Here is an 18,953-nt window from a genome sequence, read left to right on the forward strand (position 1 = left end):
TTAGAAAAAAAATTATTTACAGAAGAACATAACTCTTACACCATATTATTTGCTTTAGCACCACGAGCACCTGCAGAAAGATCTAAATGGGAATCCCTGCCATGTTGAGAAGAGTGCTCTGAGCCAAGCCCACCAAGGGGAGCTTTTTCAGTAGTAAAGGGGTGCTTCTCGGGGACAATCGACTGAAGTGTGTTTCCCCATATGGTGGTACTTCCTGGACCCCTGCAGTCTAATGGCCACGGCTTGTCTCCTGTGTACAGTGCACTGAGAAGAATAAGCCATTTTGTCTCCCCAGTAGTTCATTACTAGTGGTTCTGACCTTAAGATGGCAATAATGGAGCCATTTTCCAAGAATGAAGGAAGTCACAGAAATTTTCTCCTCCACAGTGGTTACAGTGCATCTTGATTTCTGAGTTTTTGACTGGGGGGGGGGGGTGGGGCGGGGGGGGGGGCTGCCAAGTTGCCCATTGTGACTGTCCAAGCACCAATTTACTTTAAATTTGTGATCATTTAAAACGATTGGAGTTTTTCATAGTGCCGGTTTTTCTTATTTGTCACGTTGAAATATAAATGTGCGTTATCTTTAGAGGCAATTTCTGAAGCAGTTTTAAGCAAAGAAATGGATCTGAGTAATCAAAGCCCATTTTAAGTGAGAGTAACACTACTTAAAAGGGACAATGAGTAAAATCTTGCCATGGCCTGTTTATTAAGTTAGATTTTCTTACAATAATACATAACGTTATATATGTGGAATTAAAAACACAGATAAGTACTGGGGGATTATTACCAGTGCAGTAAGATAATAAGATTCTTTTAAGTTCAGCAAATAATACAGATAACTCAAGGTGTCCTCTCTCGTTGTATTCTAGTATCACATACATATATTTAAGTGTCTTTAAAACATTTTTGATTACTCAGTGTTTGGATAGCTTTTGACCTCCATGTCTACAAATCTAATATTTATTAAGCTCCTTTTGTTCGCAAGACCTGTTGTAAATGGCTAAGGAACAGTTTCAGAGGATAACCTCAATTAACATTGCAGTAGTTAGTGCCTCTCTGTAATAAACATAGATGTATCTTCTAAATCGTCATTCACTGATTACTCTCAGCTATTAGAAGACACTGTAGGGATGGTCCCCATGATCAGCTGACCTTAGGATTAAGTCCAGACTTCTCTTTTGAATTTCTGCATCACCCTTCCTAGGGGCCTTGCTTTCTGAGAAACGAGATGTGACTGTTCCTGTCTCCATACTGTTTTACTAATTCTCCTCATGTGGATGGCATTCTCTTTTTTTTCTGTCCCATCATTCAGATTTCTGTTTAAACCCCTCACCACCCATGAATGCTTCTTTAACCACCGAGGTTCACATTAATCTCTCTCTATTTGGACATTCTACAACATTATTTACTATATAAAATGGCATGAGATAATTTACACAGAATAATTTAGTGGTATGACACTGCTACATTTGAATAGCACAACATATTTGGCATCATTGGCAGACAGTTTTGAATGGGTGGGTGACTAAAATCAGTGAGAAGTAAAATACGAATATTGATTTAGAGAGCCAGTAAAATTCAGAGTAAAAGAGCATGTGTGCTGTTTTCCTATGTGTAACTTAAGGCTGGTTGAAAAGGAACAGTATTGAATTCAGCCTTCGACTAGAGGTTACTCATTAGTTTCTTAAAAGTGTAAGAGTCTCAGAATCCTCAAGAGTAATGTCTGGAAAATAAACACAGTGCTATATAAAAAATGTGCAGTAAAGAATTTTAAGAAACAAACTTGTAGTGTACAGTTGGTTTTGTGTGGTTTTTAAGAAGTTGTTACTCTGTTTTGTTTCCAACAAGGAGAATGACTAGTGTCCTTAGGAAACAAAGAACACAACACTTGAAAAGTGTTAAAAGAGCTTTGTGGCTGGAGACTTACATAAACGTTTTCATTTCAGTGTGTTAATAGAACATATAAACTTAAATTGTTTTATTACTGAGAAATGTAACGATTTCCAGTAATTTGAATATTGCATGCATCAAAATGTTTTACTCCTTGATTGAGGAGATCTTTAATGGCTGTATTAACGATTAGCTTATTGTCTTGTTTATTTTTTCAGCTATTTGAATGACTTGGACAGAATAGCACAACCAAACTACATTCCAACTCAACAAGATGTTCTCAGAACTAGAGTGAAAACTACAGGAATTGTTGAAACCCATTTTACTTTCAAAGATCTTCATTTTAAGTGAGTAGCTGCAAAGCATATAATTTACAAATTTAGATATAAAACACCTTGTTTAGTAAAAAAGTGGTAAAAGTATTTAAAAACTGAGCTAAAAATTACAAAAGAAAACTTTTCTTAAGTTATTGGACAAAGCATTTTTGGGTAAAAGAGGGTAACAAACATTCTTAGAAGGAATATTTGTATTTTTATTTGAGAAAAAATGGCCATGCAATCTCTTTTGCCTAGATTTTTCAAAGTGATTTAAATAAAAATAGTTTTTGACTTTTATTTCTGAATAGAAAATATTACTCTGATATTATAAAGTGTTGTCCTACATTCTTCACAAAAAAATTACTGATTGAATAAATGCTTATTTATGGAAATACTAAAAGTGAAGGGTACCTTTTTAAAAGTTTTCATGAAAATTCTTATTCATGCAAACGTGTGTACTTTTTTAGGTTGAAAAATGTTCGTTTAATGTAGAATGTAATGAATATTGAGTAGAGAAGCACAGACTTGGAGCCATTGGAAATGCTCACTTTGTCCAGTCCACTCGGGTCGTGACAGACCAGACCCAGGGACTCTCAGTGAAACATTACATTCAGATTTACAGACCTGTGTTCCTCTTTTTTAAAGCATGAAAAAACCACTTGGACTTTGCTTCAGTTAACTCTAGTGATCTGAAATGAAATAGTAATAATAAAGCAGGATTTCTGAGAGCATCTAAAAAAGATTTGTAGTCAAAGATAAAAAAACAAATATATTGGTGAGCTTCTTTATAAATAAGTTGTGGAAAGTAGTTACCTATATGCAACTGTACTTCTGACTCCTTCCCTGAATATCTTAAATACATTTTTTTATTACCGCTTGTCACTGATTTATTCTACATTCAGTGGTTCATGTAATTGAGTTTTCCAGCAAACTAAAATTGAATTTTAATTTTCCATGGCAGCTTCCCTCCAAAAAGAAAAAACCCAAATCCAAACATCGCCCTGCCTTTTTAAAAGAGAATTACAGATCATAATTAGTCTATCTGACCATGTAACTTTGTACTTTAATACTTGGTAAAGTTTTGTTGAAGCGGTCACTGGACTTCTTTCCTTGCTGGCAATAGCTCTTATCAAAATCATTTACTTTCTTTTCATCTGTTTACTACTTTTAGGATATTAAATGACCAAAGTCAGGAATAGTAAAACATGAATATTTAAATAGTCTGATATGTCTGATCTGAGAACTATTGTCATATTTATCTTAAAGTTATAAAATAAGGAAGCTCACTGTCAGAATGAGGCTCCAAAGGTTTGTTGTTTTGTTTTTTTTTTACCTTAGATTCAGATTTTTTTTTGTTTACTTTGTTTTAAAGACCATATTTTAAAAGCAAACTTAAATCATTATGTTCAGATAATGGCTTTGTTCTAACAAATGTAGTTTGAGGAGAAAATGCATGGAGTTGGGGGTTAGCAAGTAAGAATACTTGAATTAAGTTTCCCTATTAGGTAAAGAGGACGATTGGTTAAGAGTCTTATCAGAAGGTATTACACTCTGGCCCACTGTTGGAGGTATAAACATAAATGGGGTGATTGCCTCTCAGGGGAACGTTGTAGAGGGAAGAGCTCTGTCAGTGGGAAGGCACAGTGCTAAATGTGCAGTCTGTCATGTGGCACTTGATGGAATCTGTACAAAATTCACTTTCAGTGTTGGTTAGATTAATCGTAAACATTCGCTTTCCTGACCGTGCTCTTCATTCTACCCTCAATTTCTCGAAGTTGTCATTTCTTCCTCAAGCAAGTGCTGAGATTCTGTAAATTCTCTCTCACCATGATACCCCCCAGGAAGTCCCTTTATCTTTAGTCTCCTTGGGTGAGGTAGAATTTCACAGGATGTGTTTCATTACTGTTTTCACTTGCTGCCTTAAACATAGGTTTGTCAGGAACTTCAGATAAACTTTGTCTTATTTTGGATTTGGGTTCTGTTAAATTACTATCATTGTAAACATATGGTTCCAACTTTGCTTTTTATATGTTGAGTCTCAGAAGAATGAGGGCAGAAATATACTTAGAATAATTCTACAGGGAACTCTTGAATTTTGTGTGCTTTGTATTATAATTCATTGTCTCATTTTAATGAATGGCTGATGTAAAATTTCAGTTTCATTTAATTTTGGTATGATTGGAATTAAATTCAAAATGAGGCAATAAAGCACAATAATTTTAGAATATATTTATCACCTCTGTGAGTGTTTGTGGAAAGTGTCTCTGTGGACTACTATATTGCTTTTAAGGAATCAGCAATTTTACTATAATATTTTTGCCAAATACAGAATTAAAGCATCCCTTCTATTATAAAATTATAAGACAAATTTATGTTACTTTCATATAGTACTATAAATGTAAAGTGGGTTTTGGAGTGTATTTACAGGGTTGACGTGCACATACGGTCAGCGCTTTGTACCAGTGAGTGTTGATCACTGTGCTATCAGATGACAGTCTGAGAATGTCAGAACATCTCAGGATCTTCTTGGGGGTACCTGGGTAGCTCAGTTGATGAAGTGTCCAACTCTTCATTTCAGCTCAGGTCATGGTCTCAGGATTATGGGATTGAGCCCTGCTTTGGGCTCTGTGCTGGGAGTGGAACTTAAGATTTTCCCTTTCCCTCTGCCCCTCTCCCTGGCTTGCACTCTTTCTTAAAAAAAAAAAAAAAAGTGGGGGGGATGCGTGGGTGGCTCAGTCGGTTAAGCATCTGACTTCAGCTCAGATCATGATCTCATGGTTTGTGAGTTTGAGCCCCACATCGGGCTCTGTGCTGACAGCTCAGAGCCTGAATGCTGCTTAGGATTCTGTGTCTCCCTCTCTTTCTGCCCTTCCCCACTCACATTCTATCTGTCTCTCCTTCAAAAATAAACATTAAAAAAAAAAAAAAAAAAAAAACATATCATGATCTTCAATATCCCCTTGTACTTTCCCCTCTCTCCCTAAAAGAAACCTGAGAAAACTCACCTGGTGAGTCTGATTTATACTGAAGTTTGAGAAGTATCAGTTTATTCATTTCTAAAGTGAATATATTTAGAGATTTCTTCTGTAAATTACTTGATTATAAGTTAAAAAGCCTTTTTATATGTAACATTCCCACAGCATAACTGGAAGACCTAGATCTTTTTTTTTTTTTTTAATGTTTGTTTATTTTTGAGAGAAACAGAGATAGAGACAGATCATGAGTTGGGGAGGGGCAGAGAGAGAGAGGAAGACACAGAATCCAAAGCAGGCTCCAGGCTCTGAGCTGTCAGCACAGAGCCCGACATGGAGTTTGAATCCATGAACCATGCAATCATGACTTGAGCCGAAGTCAGAAGCGTAGCTGACCGAGCCACCCAGGTGCCTCGCAAGACGTGGATCTTTAACGTAGTAAAGCTAGTCTATTATTGCTTGAAGGTGTTTTAAAATATTCTGTAGACATAGTTCATGCATTCATTCAACAAATATTTGTGAAGTAGGACAAAGAAGGGAGATAAATAAATGTTCAGATGTTCAGGAGGTGATAATCACTATAACAAAGAATACAACAAGGTAGGGGGGATATATTACTTTCCTAGGGCTGCTATATCAAATTACCACAAGCTCGGTGGCATAAAACAACAGAAATATATTCTTTCATAATTCTGGGGGCTAGAAGTTTAAAATCAACATGTCTGCACAACTGTGCTCCTTCTGAAGGCTCTTGGGAAGAATCCTCTCTTGCCTCCTCCTGCTTCTTATAGTGGTTGGAAATCCTTGGTGTTCCTTGGCCTTTGACGCATGGGCTTCTTCCCTGGTTCCTGCCTCAGTTTCTCTTTCCTTTTATATTTTACTATAGCCACAAGGTGAACCAAAGCCATACCCTGCACATTTTGCTTGGAAATTTCCTCAGCCAACATTCAAGTTAATTTCTTAACAGCCAGCCCTAGTTTTTGCGACTTTACAACAAGAATTGCCTTTGCTCCAGTGTCCAGTAACACATTTCTCATTTCCTTCTGGAACCTCATCAAAAAATCTAACATCATGTTCATGAATGATATATGTATATCCTCTAAGATCGAAGCTTTTCTGCCATCCTTTCACTCCCAAGCATCTCCAGAATTATTACCTTAGATGTCTGTTTCGAACCAGCCATCTTTTCAAAACAATCTGGGCTTTTATTGTGTAGTAACTCAAGGTTGTTCCAGTCTCTACATAGTATCCAATTCCATAACCACTTCCCCCATTTTAGGTGTTGGTTACAGCAGCACCCCACTCTGAGTACTAACGTCAGGGTTGTCCATTTCAAGGAATTGACTTACGTGACCACGGGGCCTGGCAAGTGTCAAGTTTGTAGGGCAGGACAGCAGGCTTGGACAGGAACTGATGTTTCAGTCTTGAGGTAGAATTTCTTTTCCTTGGCGGAAACCTCAGTTTTTGTTCTTAAGGCCCTCCAACTGATAGGATAAGGTCTCTCCCCTTATCAGGGATACTCTTTGCTGAGAGACGACTGATTTTAGATGTTAAGCACAGCAGTAAAATACCTTCACAGAAGCACCTAGGTTAGTGTTTGACTAAATAACTGCGTATGATGGCCTAGCCAAATTGACACACAAAATCAACCATCACAGAAGGAAAATGTCTGATGGGATGGAAAGGGTTTGCTTGTTATTTTATATTGAGTGGTCAAGATACATGTAACATTGGATCAGAGAAGTTACCTAAAGTAAATAAAGCCTTTTTGGTAAGGTTATTTTCAAATTCTTTGTTAACAAATGGGTAATCATTTTAATTTCTTTTATTTTGTTGTTATTTAATCTTTATTACCAGCTCTCCTTTTTGTGTGTTAAACCCATTTTAATTTGCTGTATGGTAGAATCACTTTGTTATATTTCATACTTAAGGAACAAATCACTAGCTAACCCAATAGAATGAACGGCATTGAGATAATGATAAAAGTAACAATATTAGTTGATGTACTCCGATTTGCTTTATAGGCCAATACTATTCTGCAGGGAAATTCTTTTTGCCTGAGAATTAAATAGGGACTATTTTAATTAGTGCACCATCTAGATGAATGGAGCCTTTTAAAATGCACCAGTTTGCATAGTGTTTCCATTATATAAGTGGTTATTTCTAGGTTGCATAACAATCTATGTGCATTTCAACTTTTGCTTAACTTCATAAATTCTTATAAGAAAAAAATGAACAGATCATTTTCTGTATGCTGCTTGTGTTACTACCTTGTACACCAGGCTACAATAGTCTACAGTTAAACATTGTATAAAAATTGGGTTTTTTCCTCTAACTTTTAAGACTATTCAGTAAGGAAACCCATTTGTCTTCTATTTCTTATTTTTGTTCCTATACCTTGGCTTTGCTTTTTAATTTAGGCCACCTGTTGGCCCCAGCTAAGTGTCACTTGCTCACTCAGCATTTTCTTACCTGGAAATGAGGTTTCCCCTTTATGTCAGAGTCCTACTTTTAGCCTCTGAAAGAAACAAAACGTTTTGTGGTGGGAAGAAGGGACCATGTCCTCTGCCTCTAATGTTCTGTGACTCTGGCAAATTGAATTTACTCTAATCTCTGCGTTCCCTAGTTGCTTCCTGTGACTTCTCAGTGTTTACTCATAGTGCAGTCCACTCATTTGTATCTGCTTTCATGTTCTGATCTAAGTGTTCTCGTATGCTAATGAATGTGTTGTTTTTTGAGGGTATTTTGAGCTTTGTTTTCAATCAAAAATTTTAAAAACCAGACTTTTTTTTCCCTTTGCGAAAACCAATTTGTGACATCATTTTCCTCCCGTGTAATGTCCTTTTCTTTCCTCCCATCCCACATTCCCCCTGCAATTTGGAGCTTTTTTGATGATATTCTAGAACCCCTTTCTAACATTTAAGGTGATGTCCAGCTCCTTTTTTCTCTTACAGAATGTTTGATGTGGGAGGACAGAGATCTGAGCGGAAGAAGTGGATTCATTGCTTCGAAGGAGTGACCGCCATCATCTTCTGTGTGGCTCTGAGTGACTATGACCTGGTTCTAGCCGAAGATGAGGAAATGGCAAGTAGAACCACTGTGAAAGATGAAGGGCTGGAGATACTGCCAAGGATTTTTCTGAGAATAATTCTTGAGTAATTCTCGCTAATGGCGTGAGTTATTTGAAAGTTCAGGCTCTTTCCTCTGGCTCTTCTTTGTATATTCTGAAAGGGAAGTACGGTAAAGAAGCACAGAGGGACCCCAAGAATAAGAAAAGACTGAGAGTTAATCTCCCTTCAATCCGATATGTTTAATTATGCATTTCCTGTATCTGCTATCTAGGAAGTGACAAAAAGTAAAGTTAACTCCTGTAATAGTCCAAGGCTCATTTTTCTTCACTTGTTATTTCTGCCAGCTCTGTAATCTTTAAGCCATGTTATACTTTGCTATCGCCGTGTAATTTTCAGAGGTGTTGCAATGTACCATTAATCTAGGGAAAATATTTTTATATAGAAATTTAAAGTTGTGTCATTTTATTTTTTATCCTTAACATGTTTGTTTATTATTTTTGAGGGAGAGGGGGCAAGAGAGAATCCCAAGCAAGCTCTGCGGGGCCTGAACTCAAACTCATGACCCGCAAGATCAAGACCTGAGCCAAAATCAAGATTCACATGCTCAACTGACTGAGCCACTCAGGCGCTCCTAAAGTGTTGTCATTTAAAAAAAATTTTTTTTAAGTCTTTATTTTTGAGAGAGAGAGAGGGAGACACAGAATCCGAAGCAGGCTCCAGGCCCTGAACTATTATCCCAGAGCCCGACGCGGGGCTTGAACCCACAAACTGCGAGATCATGACCTGAGCTGAAGTCAGACACTTGACCAGCTGAGTCACCCAGGCGCCTCAGAGCACTGTCATTCTAAGTTAACTTTAATACAGACTGGGGAAAAAGAGATCAAAATGTCACTTTTGTATTTTTAAAATCCGGCACGTGCAATTATAGTGCAGTTCACCATCACATATTCCTTTCTGTCAGTGTCCTTTTGATACCACATATACTAGAAGAACAGGAAACTGGAGTGGACGATTCTGTCCCTAACACACCATTATATTTAGAGGGTTGGGCTAATTGCTCAATTTATTAATTTTTAAAAACCTTTACTTATCTTTTAATGGAGAAGCTTCCATTAACTTTGTAACAGTGAGATCTCTTTTTGAATGTTCACACTTGGTGTCTCTAGATTGCAGGGTCCTGCAGCAGGGTGTTCCCAGGTACAGTGACACATAGTGGGCACTGTGCGAGTATGGGTTGAATGCAAAAAGTGATGAGTAGTGTACACATTCATCTCCCCTGCAATCAATACTTGTTCTTAAATGGCGGGAATGTATTTCTGTGCTACATTATTTTTCAGCTGACTGAGCTCTCTCTTCTGATAACACTATTTTTTAAAAGTAATACTTTCAAAACCCTTCCTGTTGTGACAAACTGTATTCTTTCCTGTTACAGAATCGAATGCATGAAAGCATGAAGTTGTTTGACAGCATATGTAACAACAAATGGTTTACAGATACGTCTATTATACTTTTTCTAAACAAGAAGGATCTCTTTGAAGAAAAAATCAAAAAGAGCCCTCTCACCATATGCTATCCAGAATACGCAGGTATTTTACTTTCTGTGGATAACTTGTCAAGTCATATATTTCTAACTAAAGTTCCCCTAAGGCAAGATTTCAGTTGTAGATCACCTTTAATTAAAATTATTAAACTGCATTCACGTACAGGTAGTTCCTTGAGGTGTAGCTAAGATTATTGGAAATAACATATTCAAATGGAAAAGCTGCTGGGTAATTTTTTATGATGATCTTCTGTCAGGTATGTGTGATGCACAGTAAATAAGACCAGTCTGTGTTCACGGTCTAATCTCAAAGACGGATGTACTCTTACACACAAAAAAAGCTGCATGTTACTATAAAAGAACATGAACTGTAGTTATAAGGGTTATGAATGAAGAAGGAATCCGCGAACCACTTATTTTTCAGGGGAGTCACACAGTTTGACAAGTAATCCCAACACTGGTAAGGAGACTGTTAATGGTCTTGTAATTCGCCTGCTGTGGAAAATGGCCTGAACTTAGAAAAGGAGACCTGAGATGCGGTCCTGGCATTTCCATAACTAGCTCTTTGATCTTGAACAAGGCAGTTAATTTATCTGGGTCTCAGTACCCCATTTGTAAAATCAGAAGTTGAGCTAAAACTTGGTTTTAGTTTAGCTCCTTAGAGCACCTCCTGGGCTGCTACTGAAAAGTAGGTACAGGGACTAAAGATACTTCCCTCCCTCCCCTATCCATGCACACAGCATCTCTCTTATTAAAGCAGGGTGACTTTGTTTCTCTGTTTTACATATTAGGTTTCTGAATAAGATTTTACTTTAATGAGGAAGAAAGATTCTGTGCCTCAAAGAGAGTTTGACTACCACTGGTTTATATGGTCTCTAAACCCAAATATTCTGAAGAGTCTGGTTAATTTAGCTAATTGAAAACAAGTTGCCCTGACATATCCTTTTTTTTTTTTTAAAGTCTCAAGAATTTGTTTCATTATAAACACAAAGGTAGTCTTGTATTGAGTATATTAATAGTACACTGAGTATTTACTGCCTTTTCACAGGCCTAAGATAAAACAGCCCTATGATTTCAGTGCTCTTACATCCCACTCATGCAGGTGAGAACACTGGGGCTCAAGGACAGTCTAAATCCAAACCCAAGTCTATGGGCGCACCTGCACCCAGCCCGTTAACAACCAGACTGCCAGAGTTAAATTCTCATTAGAACCAAAGGGGAAGATTCTTGGATAAGTATAATCACACTATTCATTATTACAGGTCATTTTGTGTACTCCCATACGTTGATTCAAAAAAATTTCACACAGTTGCTTATTTTTAAACTTCCCGTGTTCTTTTTGAAAGTCCTTGTATCCTGTCACCTTGTTCAGAAACATTTTAGTGCTTATTAGGAATAAAACTATGTGTAGTCCTGTCTGAGTTTGAAGTTATCCAGAGTCAAGGTGGCTCAGTTTTGCCTTTACTTTCATCTTTCAGTTTATTTTTATCATTTTCTATTATGAAGTAGCCTTTTTTCTAATATTACCAGAGTTGCCCAAATGAATCCATAAATATCACATACCTACAGGGATTTCAGATCAGCCAAGAAAGGATATTTCTTATGTTGTCAAGATACTAAGAATCCGTGATCTCACAATCTTTGAACACAGAGAGTATTGCATAATTTTTTCACAATGCCAATATCAGGATTAGAATGTAAAGTCTTCACTACATGCTCTAAGTCATGATTCCATTGCTTCTTGCTGCAACCTCCACTTTTAATTCCTGCCTGTGTAGCCTCTAAAGTAGGGGCAGGCAGAGGTGGGTTTATCTCCACCTCTGCCTGCTCTTATTGCACCTCTTCTGTTAAAATATCAATATGTTGGCATTTCACCACATTCCATCTGCAACCTGTAATCTTTTAGCGCTCCCTGCTTTCATGGTCATGTTTTTCCTCACCATGTTGAATTCCATTGTCAACTCTAATTTCTCCCTAGAGCCTCAGGCTTGCGTTTCCAGCTGCTTATTGAACATATACGTGTTTTTTAACACCCGAAACTCCTGTTACTGTTTTCTCAAATCTCCTCCATCTCCCTTTCAATTATATTACCAATCCTTCCCAGTTCTTCATTCTTGAACCAGATCATACTTGCCTTTATACATGACGGTTCTATCACATCTAGAAAATACCTATTACCTTCTCACCACATCCTTGCCATTCTTAAGAATTAAAATCAGATTGAGAAATACACTCATGAGTTTATTCATGTATCTTAGTTCTCAGCATTTTGCAGTCTAGCTACCCATAATATATATAGCAAGTTAAGCTCTGCACTCTGTTCAAGAAGCTTTTTTCTCAAAACATATTTTTAACTGACAGGTTGCATTAACATCTGTCAATAAGACACAGTTTATTGCTTTAGAATTTCAGAGTACCAATAAACTCAATTTTGATTTGTAAAGTATATGGTTGTCTGCTAGCCACCTGAAAGAGTTAAAATATAAACTTATTTTGACAGCCTAGAAAAAGTAGAAAAATTCCTAGAAACTTAGAACCTAAGACTGAATCATGAAGAAACAGAAAATCTAAACAGACCAATTACTTCATGATCAAAACCTCTCAATAAATATGTCCATGACCAGATGGCTTTACTGATGAATTCTACCCGCATTTACAGAATAATTAATACCAGTCCTTCTAAAGCTCTTGGAAAAGAAAAATAGAGAAAGGAACACTTCCAAAATCATTTTATGAGGACAGCATTTTACCCTAATACCAAAACTAGACAAGGATGGCATAAGAAAATTACAAGCCAGTACCCCTGGTGAACTTAAATGCAGAAATCCTCAACAAAATGTTACCAAACCAAATTCAACAATATTTTAAAAGAATTCTACATAGTGATATAGTGGGATTTATTCCAGGGACACAAGGGTAGTTCAGTTTTGTTAAAGTGGTATATATCATATTGATTTGCAAATGTTAAAGATAAAAATCTTGATCCTCTCAAATGATACAGAAAAACCACTTGACAAAACTCAACATTCATTTATGCTAAAAACTCAAAATAATGTACCTCAAAACAGAAAGGCCATTTATTAGGTCACAGTTAACATCATACTTCAACAAAACAAGGAAACCCATCAGAAATAAAACAAGGAATCCCTTTCTTGCCACTTTTATTCAACATAGTATTATTTGATTATATTATATATACATATTATTCAACATCTATATATATGTATACATATATAAAGACTCCACTAAACTACTGTTAAACTAATCAATGCATTTAGTAGATTTGCAGGATACACGGTATATATGCAAAAATATTTTGCATTTCCATACACTAGTGATGAACGATCAGAAAGAAATTAAGAAAACAATACCTTTTACAACTGCATCAAAAAGAAAAAAATAACTAGGAATAAATGTAAGAAGGGGAGAAAAAATATCTCTACACTGAAAATTCCAAGGCATTGGTGAAATAGAAGAAGAAAAAGTAAGGGTAAGATATTTCATGTTCACAGATTAGAAAAATATTGTTAAAATGACCATACTACCCCAGAGCAACCTACAGATACAGTGCAATCCCTCTCAAAATACTAGTGGCATTCTTTTTCACAGAAATAGCATAAACAATCCTAAAATTTTTTTGGAACCACAAAAGAACCTGAATAGCCAAAGCAATCTTGAGAAAGAACAGAGCTGGCGACAGCAGGGTCCCTGATTTTCAGCTGTGTTGCAAAGCTATAGTAATCAAAACATTATGGCATTGACACAAAAATAGACACACAGATGTGAGAAATAGCCCAGAAAATAAACCTACACATATGTGATCAAAAAATTACAACATATGAGCCAAGAACATGCAATGAAGAAAAGATAGTATCTTCAATAAATTGTTCTGGGAAAACTGGACCACTATATTAAACCATACAAACAATTAACTTAAAATGGATCAAAGACCTCAAACCATAAAACTGCTGAAAGAATATAAGCAGTAGCTCCTTCATGTTAGTCTTGGTGATGATTTTTTGGATCGGACATCAAAAGTGAAGACAACAAAAGCAAAAATAAACAAGTAGTACCACATCCAACTATAAAGTTTTTTGCACAGCCAAGAAAACCAACAACATGAAAATGCAACCTATGGAATGGAATATGATACTTGCAAATTATGTATCTGATAAGGGGTTAGTATTGAAAATATATAAAGAAGTCCTACTACTCAATAGCAAAAAACACAATCCACTAAAAAATGGGCTGAGGATCTGAAGAACCATTTTTCCAAAAGAAGACCTACAGTGGCCAACAGGTCCATGAAGAGGTGCTCAGAATCTCTATAATCATCAGGGAAATGCACACCAAAACCACAGTGAACTACCACCTCACCAATTAGAATAGGTACTGGCAAAAAAACAAGTGTGGTGAGGTTATAGAGAAAAGGGAACCCTCTTGCCCTGTTGGTGAAAATGTAATTTGGTGCGCAGCCCCTGTGGGAACTGTTAAGGAGATTCCAAAAAAATTAGAAATATCCAGCAATTCTACTTCAGGAAATTTCTCCAAAGAAAATGAAAACACTGACTTAAAAAAGATAGGTGCTACCTGCGTGTTTATTGCAGCATCATTTGCAGTAGCTGGTGAAGCAGCTGGTAGAGTTCTGTGAGCAGGGTCCCAGGTGGGAGTTGGTTATATAACACAGAGTTCTGCTGACACAGAGTAAGCTACAGGTGTGGACCACAGGATCTCAGAATAGCTTTACGAAGCAGGCTGGGTAACAGAGGACCTTGAAAGCCCAGCAAATAATTTTGTGTTACTACTGCAAGAGAGAGATCTAATAATTTTTTTTAAATACAGTTTTTGAAGTATCATGTATGTACACATATAAAATATATACATACGTGCACATTTAGGATAAATGTGAAGCTCACTGAAATTTTAAAAAGGGAAGATACAGATATGTGCACTCAGATCAAGAGACAGCATTATTTCCAGGTTCCCAGAAACTCCATCATGCCTCCCAGTCTAAACAAATGCCCCCACCCTTGACACACCAAGTTATTATGACTTTGTCTTCGTTGATTAATTTGCATTGTTTTCCAACTTCTTTTTCCCAACATCAGTTGAGTCCTACAGTATATACTCTTCTTGTGTCTGGCTTCATTTGTTCAGTATATTTATGGAACACATTCATGTTGTATGTGGCAATAGTCCTTTTATTCTCCTTTCTTATTCCTGTATGGCAGCTCATTGTATAGATATACCAAAACTTTTGGGTTGTTTCCTAACAAGTTCTGTTATTAACAGTCTTTATATGTCTAATGATGAACATAGGTAGGTAGGTCTGTCAAGGGCTTGCCTAGAAACTATTGCTGCATGTGCATGTGATTTTCATTAGCTACGGACCATTTCTGGAGTTTACTCAGTTTACTCAGAAGTTTTTAACCTCATGGCCGTAAACCACATTGTAGACCCGTCTACAATTTTTGAATAAAGAAAAGTGACAAATGCTAATTAATGTGTATAGAGGAAAGGGAATAAAAAATACCGATTACCATTCAACCAGGTAATTTCTCGATCATCCACTAGGCTGGAAATGAAATAGCATACCACCGTCAGGGAAGGGAGTTGGTTTGGTGTTGGGATGTCGAGTATAAAAGGGAAGAAAAAGGAAGATCTGGCATTTGGATTGGGCAGGAACAAAGACCCCGGGGAGCCAAGAATACCATGCTTTTGGTGTGTTGTGTTTTTTTTTTTTTTTTTTTTTTTAAGGGTAACTGAGTCATTGAAAGGTAATTAACATTGGGTATTTTTCATTTAGAGGAATGCCTTCCTCTTGTTCTAAAAGGAAAAATACAGTGACATAATCCGCATATTTTATATGTATGGAACTGATTTCAATATTTTCAGGTCCTTTTTGCTTAGATGTGTACTCATTTTAACTTTTCGCCGTATGTTTCTTGCCTTCTCCCATCTCAGGCTCAAACACATATGAAGAGGCAGCTGCGTATATTCAGTGTCAGTTTGAAGACCTCAATAAAAGAAAGGACACAAAGGAAATATACACCCACTTCACATGTGCCACAGATACGAAGAATGTGCAGTTTGTTTTTGATGCTGTAACAGATGTCATCATAAAAAATAATCTAAAAGATTGTGGTCTCTTCTAAATTTTGCAGGTAATGGTAAAATGCATTTTCAAACCAAATGAGTACTTCTGTGTGGATCTCTCTAAATTAGAGTCTTGCAGCAACACAATGTAGTATACAGCAGATGTATCTGGGACCTGACCAAAGTTGTTCTGTTGTGTTTTTTTAACTGAAAGTAATAGAAGGACCTTTCTTAAATGTGAGAGGTGGTCCTGCAGTGGGAAACTAAGGGCAGTGTTAATGCTCGACTCTAGTGTATTGATGATTTCTGCCTATGTGTAAATATGCAAATGTATGTATACATGTATTTATAACTTTTGTTTTCCACGTTACTTTTAGGCTTTAAGAGTGGCAACTTATTCTAGCGTGATGGCTTTGGTAATAAACAGAAATACTAAGTACTTTGTACTGAATGACAGACTATTACCGTGTTTGCCAGTTTTAAACAGCTTTATTTATGTTCATGTCTTGTAAATTTTTAAGTACAGTAATTAATATTAGGAAACATTGCAGCCCTTATCTTGATTATATGTATACTTGTAATCTTAACAAAGTTATTTGTACATTGCACAGACTATTTTAATAACATGATTTGTTCTTTAAATTTAATGTGTTTTATTGAAATGTTCTTAAGAGGATGAATATACCTGCCTTTGGATCAGTTATATCAACATTGTATGCATTTTAATTTTTCTTCTAAAAGTGCATGCTGATCTAATTCTACATTAGATTTGGTTTGAAAAACTGAAATTTCAGGTTTTTGAGGCTATACTCTCAGACTTACTATAAACACTTAATTTTTATTCAGTTGGTTTGTTTTCACTTTGAATTTTAATATTTGGATGGTATTCATGCATTTCCTTAAAGGTGATGCCAGATTAATTTTTATACACTTTAAATAACTACATTCTTATTTATAACTAAGTTTAGGTGGATTGAGAGCATTTTGTGGGTAAAAATATGTCAGCATAATGAATTTTGAGACATTCATTTGTGTATTTCCTTTGGGAAATCCCTTGTACCTAGCATACATGATAGTTCCTTATTTGGAAGATAACAAGAAAGATCTTTGAATATTCAGCTGCTGATCTAATGCAAGCTTTAGATTCCTATATGTAACTACTTTCAAATTTAATTATCACACTATATATTAAAATTACTTTTTTCTCTTACTCAAATTTCCACCACTTGCTTGAGTTATTATTTCTTTTTAAATTGTGCTATTATTTCTGACAATTAAACGGGCAATTACACTTAGAAAATGAGTAATAGTATTTAATAAAGTCAGTGATTTTATGTATGCTCAAATAAGTGTTACATATCAGCTAGATATTGGACTTTGATAGTCATTTCTTTTCATGATTCATGATGTGTCTCTGTGACTTCATTTCAACAAAATGAACAGCATTCCCTACCCTACTTCTCTTGTTTTACTCATCTTGAAAAAGGTCCTTCAATAAGCTTTGTGGATAAGTAGTTTCTTAGTTACGTGCTGTCATTTTGTTGAAGTATATTTCTTGAAGTGTGTGTGGGTGTGGGTAACCACAGACTACATTTTCATCTGTTATATTTTGGGGATTTGTTTTTCTTCTTTGTGATGTAAAGAAATTCAAAGTTATCACAGTTTCTTAAATGTGTTAGTTTAGATTCTTTACGTGCCTTTCATGAAAGATGTTTTCATTAATTTTACTGATGGAAGACCTGTAACATCCTTATTGTGAAGCTATGTATGAAATTCACCTATATGAATAAATATGAATCCTGAGAAATACTGTTTAAAAAGCCACAAAGAAGCACATCTTGGTGACCATAATTGGTGAATTCCTGAACTTTATTCTGTGTAATTGTGTTACTAATAAATCCTAATAAATTTAAATTTTTAAAATTTTACAAACCTGTTGACTAAACACATGTTTGACATTAGGATTTACTAAGTATCAGTCTATGGAATGCCCATTTATTCTTTATGTTTTTGCAATTTCATTGCCACAATCTTGAGTTTTTCCTGCCCCAAGTTTCTTCAGGAGATATGGTGCCACATTTAGAACTGCCTGGTTGATATCCCCTTCTGAGAATTTACTGCCTGCTCTTACGTCCATATGTCCCAAACCACATTCATCATCATTCTCCCAGTTCTTACCAGTTCATTAAACCAGTTCTTACCCCCTAATTTTGCCAGTGTAGCCACTCAGTACCATCATTCTTCAGTGCCTCAACAGGCAACTTTTTAGCCACTTACAACTCTCTTTAGCCCTCATCTCCAACTCTGATAAGCCACCATTTTGCTCACAACTCTAGTCTTCCAATGCCTTGCCAGTTTTTATTTTTCCTTTCCATTCCTACTACCACCTACCAAATGTAGGTTTTTGCTTCACTTCTGCATGAAATGGCTTGTTAATTAAATTCTCCACTTGCCATTTTTCCTTTCTCTCATACAGGCTAGTTATCCTAACTAATTGTGTTATCAGGGCATTGGCTCTGACTTTTCAATAAAACCAAGTTTAACTTTGCCTCCTATTCAGAGCTCATCCACTATCTGATCCCACTTCATTATGTCTCCACTCCTCTTCTACATTACATCCTAAAAGTACTTCGTGCATAGCCTGGGCCTTCCTCCAAGTATTTGTCTACATACTGTGTGAGATATGCTTGAAACAATCCATGGGACATGGGAAGTGTTCATTCATATCTAGTAATGTTACTTTTATTAGGACTTTTGTGTTACCTTTTTTAGATTCACCTGTCATCTCTTTAGTCTGCTTTTTGGGGAACTACATGGTTCCAGTAGGGCTGCCAATCCTCCCTGGCATAGGATCAAACCTGACCAGTCCTGGTCTCTCATCACTAGGCATGTGACCCAAAATGAACCAGTCATAGTCCCAGTTATCATCCCTAAATTTATGAAAGCTGTTCTGGTTTCTAAAATTCCCTTCATTTCAGTATCCGTTTAAAGGACTCTATATGCTTCATTAAATTCATTCAGATTCAATCACTTATTGAAAAAGTCTCAAAATGCGCATGTTCTTACT

General features: G+C 36.2%; 1 protein-coding gene across 1 annotated transcript in view; it reads left to right on the forward strand.

The window, feature by feature from the left end:
• GNAI1 (G protein subunit alpha i1) overlaps positions 1-17,800 on the forward strand; it is an 83,764-nt gene extending 65,964 nt beyond the window's left edge. The window contains exons 5-8 of the mRNA XM_030307843.2: positions 2,109-2,237; positions 8,134-8,263; positions 9,683-9,836; positions 15,755-17,800. Of these exons, the coding sequence (XP_030163703.1) occupies positions 2,109-2,237; positions 8,134-8,263; positions 9,683-9,836; positions 15,755-15,945 (604 nt within the window). The 3' untranslated portion in view covers positions 15,946-17,800. The remainder of the gene's footprint in view (positions 1-2,108; positions 2,238-8,133; positions 8,264-9,682; positions 9,837-15,754) is intronic.
• The last annotated feature ends 1,153 nt before the right edge of the window (positions 17,801-18,953 follow it).

This window comes from Lynx canadensis, chromosome A2 (genome assembly GCF_007474595.2).
Source record: "Lynx canadensis isolate LIC74 chromosome A2, mLynCan4.pri.v2, whole genome shotgun sequence".
NCBI lineage: Eukaryota > Metazoa > Chordata > Mammalia > Carnivora > Felidae > Lynx > Lynx canadensis.